Below are 10392 nucleotides of genomic sequence, written 5' to 3' on the forward strand. Positions count from 1 at the left end.
TTCCGTGTTTTATTGCAATTCCATCAATATTGGTGGAACATCGGAAAATTGGAAAATCACGAGTTTAAGATACGAGCCGTATCAAAAAGATTCTGTCATCATCTAAGTTCTGGCTCTCAAGCGAATTCCTTCCCGTCAAAGGTACAAAGCCGGACAGGACTCGAGCCTAGTGGGAGAACTTTCTCCGACATTCGTGACGAATTTGTAATTAAGGCTACCCTTTGTTTAGCAGTGACCCTGGCAGACGACAAGTGCCTGAGACATCGATATTCTTTGGCTTTCAACGAGAAAAAACTATAAAAGTAATACTCAATGACACTTAAGAGTGCTCTTTTGAGTCTCCCCACACGACATGTGGGCGCTAGTAATCAAACCATATGGCTTTGATAAGGAGGGTAAAAATACGAACTTTAAAATTCTTTGTGAAAAACTTTATTTTTGTTTAATCGATACTTTAATTTTTAAAATAAAATTGAGTTTCTAGAACCATTTTTCAAAACAGAGAAGCTGGGCTCATTTAGTTAAATAGTGGTTGTGATGTTAAGGCAATAAATAATATTTTGTGTTTCGGAAATGAACTAAGAGTGTGTGCAGAAAGCTTATCGAGAAAGTTCAGTAGAAAACGTCACTAATAAATAACACGCCATTTTTTGTAGAAACACAATAGTAACGTCTTACAGAGTAAATACCATTTCGATATCTTAAAAGGGGAAAAGAAAAAAAAAAGCAATTCTAGTGAGTTACTAAAGGGCAATGATATTGTTGACAATTTTGTTTGTATCAAGATTATTTTTGGCTCGGATGAATTTCAAAGCAAAATTAACCATTGCTTTCTAAAACTGGAGTCGAATTTAAAAGGAACTCTTACTTCCACCTTCTAGCTTTACGTTTAGGAATTTGAGTGAAGCTTGGCTAAAAATATAAGAGTTCTCTGGTCTCTCCGAGAAAAATTCTTTCAATTTACGAAATTAATATACAGACAGACAAATAATTTACATAATAAATACTTCTGGGTTGCAAAGTGAAAATTTCGAATGAAATATCATTTCATTTGTAAAATTTCGCTTTTTGGCTATTTACAATCAACGATCACAATCGATTTTAAAATATTCGTGTGACTAGAGAGCTTAGTTTAAAATTTTCCTAAGAGGGTTAACCTTCCAATTGTAACTGCGGAAGTGGTCGGCGGGTTACAACAGGCGGTAAGCTTTCTGGTGAGGCGTTTTTTGTCTTTTTCTTTTTCTTCTTCTTCAGAATTGGAGCATCTACAGTATCTTGTCCATTCGATACATTTCCCGGTTTTATTTCTTTCGTAACAATTTCAACAAGTTCGCATTCCTCGTTATTTCCTGTCTGTGAATTAATTCCTTCACGAACTTTCCGTTTTTTCTTCTTCCTGGGACTAGGCACCAGTTCCTCTCCTTCCTCATCATCGGCAAAAGTAACCCTACTGGGCCCCGGTAGGGCTGATGCTGTGTCAGCACCGTATTGGTCGAGAACAATTTCTGCAGGTCGCTGTAGTTTTGAGGCTTTGTTTCCGACAGCCGGTTGATGAATTGCAACCCGTGGGGGGGTGGGTGTGATTTCCTTTAGGGATTCCTCCGAACCTGAGGGTTCCATCATGCCCAATGGTGAATAATCTTTAATTACTGAAGGTTGTTTAGACACTAATTCCTGGCCTTGTGATTCTTTATGCTCAATACTGGATCTGTGATTTTTAGCAGCGGCCTAAGGTGGTAAAAAGAGTAAAAATAAGACTAAAACCGATAACAATAGGGGCACGAGGAAAAAGGGAGTCAGTCAAAGAGGGTAGTTTTAATTTCAGTGCCAGAGACAGACTTTCAACAAGCGGAGCGATCAACGGGATAATATAAAAAGTTGTTTTGTTTTATCTCTCTTGGAACCCAGAAAACCGCCATAACAAATCGAGAAATCGGTGTTCTTCTGTACTTGGACTAAATAATTTTGTGCTATACTCAGTGAGACAAATTCTCCCTAAAACAGAAATCTTTGACTTAATTCTAAAGGTTGGGAAAGGGTTTGTTAGGCACATCAAACACCTCAACTTACTTTGTGAAAAACAAACCAGATACACACCTTAGAACTAACTTCACTTATGAACTTGACGGTTGTCTCAACGCGAAGCGAATCGTCTGATCCTTCAGACCTACCATGATCACTTATTTCAATCCTTAAAAATTAAACAAAACAATAAAAAACCATTGCGCTGTAGAGGAATTCCAGTAGACAGTTATTTGACAAAAAAAGATCAACTGAAGGCCTTTGATATACAGCCATCTTTACTGCGATACTTTCAGTTCACCTCCCTTTAGAATCTCGACCGTCAAAGGTCCCTGAGAGCATTCTTAAGGAAAATGGTAAAATTTGTTTTTTGCATGATATCTTAACGAAACTCACCTTGCAGGTTCTGCATTCTCTCTCCTGTCTTCTTCTGGTTTTACTTTATTATTTGTTATTTATTATTTATTTATTTGTTTTTTGCATGATATCTTAACGAAACTCACCTTGCAGGTTCTGCATTCTCTCTCCTGTCTTCTTCTGGTTTTACTTTATTATTTATTATTTATTATTTATTTATTTGTTTTTTGCATGATATCTTAACGAAACTCACCTTGCAGGTTCTGCACTCTCTCTCCTGCCTTCTTCTGGTTTTACTTTATTATTTATTATTTATTATTTATTTATTTGTTTTTTGCATGATATCTTAACGAAACTCACCTTGCAGGTTCTGCACTCTCCTGTCTTCTTCTGGTTTCACTTTATTATTTATTATTTATTATTTATTTATTTGTTTTTTGCATGATATCTTAACGAAACTCACCTTGCAGGTTCTGCACTCTCTCTCCTGTCTTCTTCTGGTTTTACTTTATTATTTATTATTTATTATTTATTTATTTGTTTTTTGCATGATATCTTAACGAAACTCACCTTGCAGGTTCTGCATTCTCTCTCCTGTCTTCTTCTGGTTTTACTTTATTATTTATTATTTATTATTTATTTATTTGTTTTTTGCATGATATCTTAACGAAACTCACCTTGCAGGTTCTGCACTCTCTCTCCTGCCTTCTTCTGGTTTCACTTTATTATTTATTATTTATTATTTATTTATTTGTTTTTTGCATGATATCTTAACGAAACTCACCTTGCAGGTTCTACATTCTCTCTCCTGTCTTCTTCTGGTTTCACTTTATTCTGTGAATTAAAAATGCATGGAAATCAACCAGACAATCTCACAATCGGATAGGAAAGAAGAATAACCGATAAATTCACCTCGACAACAAAGACACCTGGGAAGGCTGGACACTTTGTTTACTGCTACTTGGTGAATGTTTTAAGTTAGAGAGTAGAAAAAAAACAACAACAACAACAAAAGAAAGAACAAACACTAAAAGATTAGAACTCCACAAAAAAGATGGGAAAAGAGGGAATAGGTTGATAAAGTACGTTAATTCAAGTCTAGGAGTAGTTCTTCCCTCACTACGCTGCCATGTTTTGTTTCTTTTTCAAATGATCAAAGTATTTTTGATATTGCCAACAAGCTCCTACTTCAAAACATAATATGTAGCTCGGAACTGACTAGGACAAGAAGATTATTCGAGTTGAATCGAACAGAATAATGCTACATGTACAAGTAAATTCTCAGCTCTTAATTACCGAGACTCATTGGGGCCTGCCAGATATACGGTCACACACATGAGAAAGGGCAGCATTAAAATACCTTAAATAATTTTCTTCTTGATGGAGACTTCCCCCCTGCTTCAACATCAGTGACATCAGCTTGGCTATCTCTTGAATTAACTATAAACTCGTATGTGGATATTTTATGATACACTGTTGAAGAGAAAAATGAGTATAAAACCAACTCACTGCATCACTTTGATGAAGTCAGTAAATGAACCCCCTAAACTATAACGAATAACCTCGACGTTATCATATATCACCGGATATAGGAGAATTCTTCAAAGAAAATTCAATAGCTCTGCTACTTTTACTCAAGTGTGGGGGACATTCTCCAACCATTTTACACTTTACTCCTGCTTTTACATTTTTTGATGAACACACTGTAAACATTCCTTACATCACATGTCAATTTTAAGTTGACCATAAACAGTTCAATCATGCATGGATGTTATTAGCAAGAGTTTCAACACAACGTCATTAGATAGGATATCCAAAAAAAAAAAAGATTCTTATCTTTCTTGCTTGTTGGTAAGTACTGTATGCTCAAATACTGATTGTATGTTGCTAATGAATGCCATCTGTCCAGACATAATGACAAAGTCTGGGTCAATTGAGTAATTAAATAACTTCCCAAGACTGAGAATGTTCTCATGACCTGTTTGCTGGATAATGTATGGATATTATACGGAGAAGTTACATGTTAATCACTTCTGGGAGTTTAAGAGTTAAGTCAGTTCTTCCATTCTAAATGTGAAATTTACAGTAAGCCTTCAATTGTCCTACTCAGACTATTCTGTTTTCCTGGCTCACATCTTAATTTTCTGCATTTGTCCCATTAGATAAATTAATGCCCGACCAATATGAGAGCTTGATGGGATGCATGTCCCCTTAGTGGAATAACCTTACATATCCTTGCAACATTGCTTTTTCTCTCCATTGGGATGCTGGTACAGTTGCATCACAGGTCAACTAATTGTATCAGTTACTAATTGCATACTTACTTAAATAAATATGAAATCCTAGCAGGTGTCCAAGAAGAGCTATGGTAAGCAACAGCAGACTCAATATAACACCAAGGAATGTGACAAAGGCTTCATCAGAGGAGACTTCAACAAATATTTTGAATTGTCCTCCTGAAAAAAAAATAAACACAATGGTTGCTTTAATTTACTTATACAGCCCTTTCATGGGCACATTTGGGGAAAAGTCCGCAAAACAAGATACGCACTTTCTGATACACTAAGATGATCAAGCCACGACAGTTCAGCGACGTTTGGACAGTTTTGGCAAATATTTCAAGCTATATTTGAATCAATAAAGCCAGGTAGACAAACCACAAACTAAGACAATATATAATTACATCAGATAAATGACGTGTTGCAGATCATAATAATTTCAAATTAAGACAAGAACAACCTGTTGTTGACCAGAGGGCAGTATCACTGATCAATACTCTGAGACACTTACTCTAAGACAAGGAAGGGGGGTGGATAATAATGATAATATCAATAATAATAATAATAATTATAATAATAATTATAATTTTTATATAGCACTTGTTGCAAGCCTCTAAGTTAACAATGTGTAAAAGAGAAACAAATTTTAAATATACACAAAGTGGTTAAAAATCCCTACTGGCAGGAGGCAGACCAGTTGGCTTAATTTGAAGACTTGAACTCTGGGCAACCGAGTACAAATCCAGTGAGTTAGGGTTAGATGACTTGAACCTGGGACACTGGATTACAAGTCCAGCATCCTAAGCACTGGGCCACGCCACCTCCTGGATAAAACTAAAGGTTTGGTACCTTAGTGTTAACAGTAGATAGTTTGAACTCAAGTGTAACATGTGAAAGTGTAGCTGAGAAGGACTGTTGAACAGTAGTGATGACTGATATTTTGCAACAGACCAATTACAACAAACTTTCAACACTTGAGTCTTACAGCTAATATCATCATGGCTACACTGACCAATCATTTCACAGAAATTGGACTTACCAGTAGTACATGTACATTCACTGACAGCAACTATTCACTTGACTTTTGCAAAGGTGGTCAAAACATCAGTCACCACTACACTTAACCAGGAATACCGTACACTTAAGTTTAGATTGTCATAGCGTACCTTTATTACAAGATATAACCCCCCTAGTGACAAAGCTAATTGTGGGATTACTATGGGGTGAACATGAAATTCTTTCATAGCCCTCAATAGTTTTGGTAGGGGAATTTACTTACTATTTTCTTCTACACAACACTATAGTTACTGTGATAAGCATTAATCAGAGACAACTACACTGTACCTGTTAAGGACTTTATACCCTCTTTGTCTACAAAGTACATTACAAAGACATAAAATGTAGTTGTGAAAACTGTTATTGCCAATACAAAAGCACTGGAAACACAGCCAACGAACAATCTGTGGATTAAAGAACAGTTTCACATATTAAATACCACTAAAAACTAAGTTTGTATAATGTTACGAGGATCGAATTATTTTCACTGAATCTGTCACGCAATCCCAGACTTTTCTAGAATTATCGATGATCTGTAATATTCCAGAAACTTCTTTCATGTGACTCAGCAGTTTCCAAAAATAGTACAACTTGTAATATGCTATAAATGGTAATAGAACATTCTAGATAACTAAAGTAAATGTATAAAAGCTGGCTTGTGAGAAGTACAAAGGAGATTTGCCCGAGGGCTTACCCTCATGGCTTGCTAACTGAACTTTTGGAAGCTATGATATGACGAGGCTATGACCTTTTGACCTTGCGATATCCGGATAGAAGAAAGAGATGAAAAAGACGATAGTCGAGAGAGGAAGAAGATAGAGAATACAGAGTTTACTATGGAGTCCTCCGGGAGAGTTTGTGTACAAGGAAATAATGCGATAAATCAAGAAAGCCAAGTGCTGTGGTCTTCAGTCGGCGGATGTTGGAATTGGAAGTTGATCAAGACAACGAACACTTATACGGCATGAAGGATTGTAAGCCTGCTTTATGAACTGCTTAACTTAATCTTTAACCTAAGTCAATTAGACAATGTAAAACTAATTAAATAATAGTTAAAATGGGTAACTGCTTGTTGTTACATTTTTGTTGCCTGCCATATATCGTACTCGGGAGTCTATTTTCATATATATGCTTTGTTAGCGGACATTTGTTGGTCATTCGTGCACGTAACAATAAACATAAGGATTATTCTTCTGGAGGAAAGGTCAGTGTGTTGAATGAACGTACATGTGCATTTATAAAGAGTTGATTTTGCATACCTATAGTTCTGTCCTCCTACACAGTTATTCAGCCATTTGCAATGATGGTCAAAATCTGATACACATTTGTTGCATACAGAGCAATGTTTGCTTTTGGGTCCACTGTTGAAATCATAAAAAAATTTCACTATAATTACTTAAGTTATTTGTCACAATTTATATGACAAACTCTATCATTTTGGACAAATCTTCTTGAGTACTGGTTGCAATTGGATATTTTTTTTTCACAAAATTTCCAACCTCAAAATCCCCTTGTCCAATAGTATTAAGTGCTGGCCAAACCCCTTTTCACATACCAGCAATTCTTACAATCATTAATCATTCTCCCAATTTTCTTACACATTAAAAAAGACAATATTTAGCTCAGCAAAAGACACATTTAGATAACTGTATAGACCTTTGTCAAAAACTTTAAAATATATATATATATATATATATATATATATAGGTTTTTAGTACAGTGTCTTTACAGAAACAGTGGATAGTGTTGAAGGTGCACTCTTATTGGCTACAAAACTCTGAATATCCTGTGAGCAATTTGCGTGGAATTTGCACCCAAAATGCTGAATTGTTGCAAAAATTAAGGAGTTAAAATCATCTTTTTGTCCTATTTTACCTCACTGTTTTAGTATATTCTAAAAGTACGATTCTGTCAATTGCTAGCCATGGATTTTCACTTTGCTGTATCCACCACTAGCCTCTTCGCAATCAGGCATTAAATGTGTGATTCTAAAGCTTTAATGATTAACAGTTGAGGGCACAAACTTGACCCTTTCCACCATTCAGAAGAATTGTCTCTTAGTTTTCTACCAATCCCTCTAAAAGTTAGCAAACTCCCAGCAAAGTCAAAGAATTTCCCTAACAAATACATCTACAGATGTCAAATGTCTACAAAAATTCAATGGCTATATACAGTAGTTGATACAGATAATTCCAATGGAAAAGCTTACACATCAGCTTGGCAGATGTAACAGTGGCAATTCTCAATGACATGTTGATGCTGGCTCCTATCAAATATTGCTTTGCTTTTCTGTGTATCACCTCTGATGTTAGGATCAGCCGGGTCTAATGTCAGTGCCATCAAATGATAAATGATATGTACAACACAAAAACCACCTGGAATCTGAACAAATTGGTTAAGGAAAGTGCCTTAATGATAGAGCTGACCACTCATAGTGGAGCATCACCCTTTGTATGGTGACAAGTATGATTAGTTGACTTCACTGCCTACAGAAGGAGTATATCAAAATGTAGGCCAAACATCACAGTCCGTATCATATGCCACTGCATTGCCAGACAAGCACACAAGTACTTGTAAACACATCTACCATTATCACCATTTCTTAACCAAACCAACAATAGTAAATGCTTTCTAAGAGAAAAAGTTTTTTTGATTTTGTAAGTTTCTAGCAGTACAACATAAAATATATATATCTTATTAGATGTTTTCTTGTGTAGTATAGACCTAATCGAAATATGGCATCCAATTTGAATTACTATTGTTCTGGACTCACTAGCCTCGTCTTCACGTGGAAACACAAAAGGATTATCACATGTGTGAGAGGCTAGTTAGTCCAGAACAATGGCAATTCAAATTGGACGCCATATTTCGATTTGGTGTATTGCTGAGTATTTTTAAGAGTTATTTATTATCCAACACGCCAAATTGTTCCTTCAGTGTTGGTAAATTTTACGGATACAGATTTACGGGGAGTGTGTGACAAATGTATACGAAGAGGAACGGAATTGGCACATTGTCATGTTGCTGTTTCTATTTTCTTCAATAAATGAAGAGATTTCCAGGTCATCTAGCTGTTTTTCTTCGTCTGATTCATCGAATAAACTTGTATCTACATTTGCCAGTCATTCTGACTCTTTGTCATCAGAAATATAATTCAAATTGTCTGCCATTTTTCTTTCATAGCTTCAATCCAATTCTTCGCTTGCGTGATGCCAGAAAACCTGTGTAGCCAGTTCTCTGGAGAACAAATACTGCATGATATTTGTACTCATCTATGGTGTTATTTGTACTCTTGTAATGGAGTGTAGTTGGATAATAAAAGGGGATTAATCCACTTAACTCTGTTTTGAAACTTTCACAACTAAAATCTTAATATTTCTCTGCACTCCTGCCATACATTTTTGATAATTTCAGTTGTAAAACCTTTGTGTCAAATCAACAATTATCCTCCATATGATGTTTTCCTGTTTCTCATCACCCCTCTACTTGAAAATGTATCATTATTTTATAGAGAAATTTCTCTTACGTAACTGCAGGAAATGAAATGATCAAAACTCTCTTAAAACTTGTAAAACAAGTAAGACAGAAGTCTGATTCTTGATAAAAGTAACTTCCATGACAACCTATTAAAAAAAAAATACTTCCTTAAGCTTAACTTCTAAGTTATCTACAGAAGGAAATTGTTATCATAACGGAAGCCAAAGAATAATTATGTCATTATGACACTTAATTTATATATATTGTTATATATTGTAAACTTTACTTTATATATATGTTATATATTATTATATACTTTATATATATTGTTATATATTGTAAACTTTACTTTATATATATATGTTATATATTATTATATACTTTATATATATTGTCCTACAAGTATAGTTATTATATACTGTTTTAGGAGTATCTCGATTAAAGATTAAAGATTGTTCATGCTTGCTAAGTCATTGTAATGATGAAGAACATTTCCTAAATCCTACAGCAGTTGTATTTCTTTGACATTATCAGAAATTTAAAGACTGTCAGTTAGAGAAAATACCCAAGTAATATCCACCTTAAAATTCGTAGTGGTGTAAAAGAAAAATGTCATTTCACAATTATAAGTTAATGAAGTCGTAAAATATAACATCGAATTTGTCCAAACTGTAAGTTTGTTTCCTTTTGCGTTAACCGCGAGAAAACTGTAAACTACAAAACAAATTTTACCAATATGGTCTAACACTTACTAAAGAAGTTATCATTGTAGATGAAATTAAAGATCAGCAGACAAAAGTTAAGAATTGTGACTACCCATAAAATCATAAGTTTAGAAATCAATTTCCTCCCCGCGGTAACAATGTCTGTTCTGTAGGTTTGATATTGGACCGATTATCATTTATAATTTAAGGTTCCATCGGTTCAAGGAAAGAAGACAAAGCTAAACGTGTACACGAACTGTAATCACCTTTAGCTGTGAAACCCAAGTCGTTAACATATAGTTACCAGACATAATAAGCAAAAAATTACACGATTGACTCTTTATAAATTATCGCGCGTGGGCCGCGTAAGTTACAGATCTCACTTTGAGAATTGTGCACACAAAGACTTATGTAAGTAAAAAAGACAAAACTTTACTGATTTTACGAATTAAAATTGCAGGAAAGCTCTAAAAGTCGGCGTCGTCAAAGGATACAAT

The 10392-nt window shown here is 34.9% G+C and overlaps 1 protein-coding gene across 1 annotated transcript in view; it reads right to left on the reverse strand.

Moving 5' to 3' along the window:
* Positions 1–416: 416 nt before the first annotated feature.
* LOC111330500 (uncharacterized) overlaps positions 417–10392 on the reverse strand; it is a 10468-nt gene continuing 492 nt past the window's right edge. Inside the window, exons 2-10 of the mRNA XM_088754125.1 lie at positions 10390–10392; positions 7924–8096; positions 6974–7075; positions 6003–6118; positions 4704–4835; positions 3740–3852; positions 3164–3213; positions 2098–2191; positions 417–1728 (exon numbers count right to left, since the gene is read on the reverse strand). The exon at positions 10390–10392 is cut by the window's right edge and continues 220 nt beyond it. Of these exons, the coding sequence (XP_088610251.1) occupies positions 1153–1728; positions 2098–2191; positions 3164–3213; positions 3740–3852; positions 4704–4835; positions 6003–6118; positions 6974–7075; positions 7924–8096; positions 10390–10392 (1359 nt within the window). The 3' untranslated portion in view covers positions 417–1152. The remainder of the gene's footprint in view (positions 1729–2097; positions 2192–3163; positions 3214–3739; positions 3853–4703; positions 4836–6002; positions 6119–6973; positions 7076–7923; positions 8097–10389) is intronic.

The sequence above is a fragment of the Stylophora pistillata genome, chromosome 3, assembly GCF_964205215.1.
Source record: "Stylophora pistillata chromosome 3, jaStyPist1.2, whole genome shotgun sequence".
Lineage (NCBI taxonomy): Eukaryota > Metazoa > Cnidaria > Anthozoa > Scleractinia > Pocilloporidae > Stylophora > Stylophora pistillata.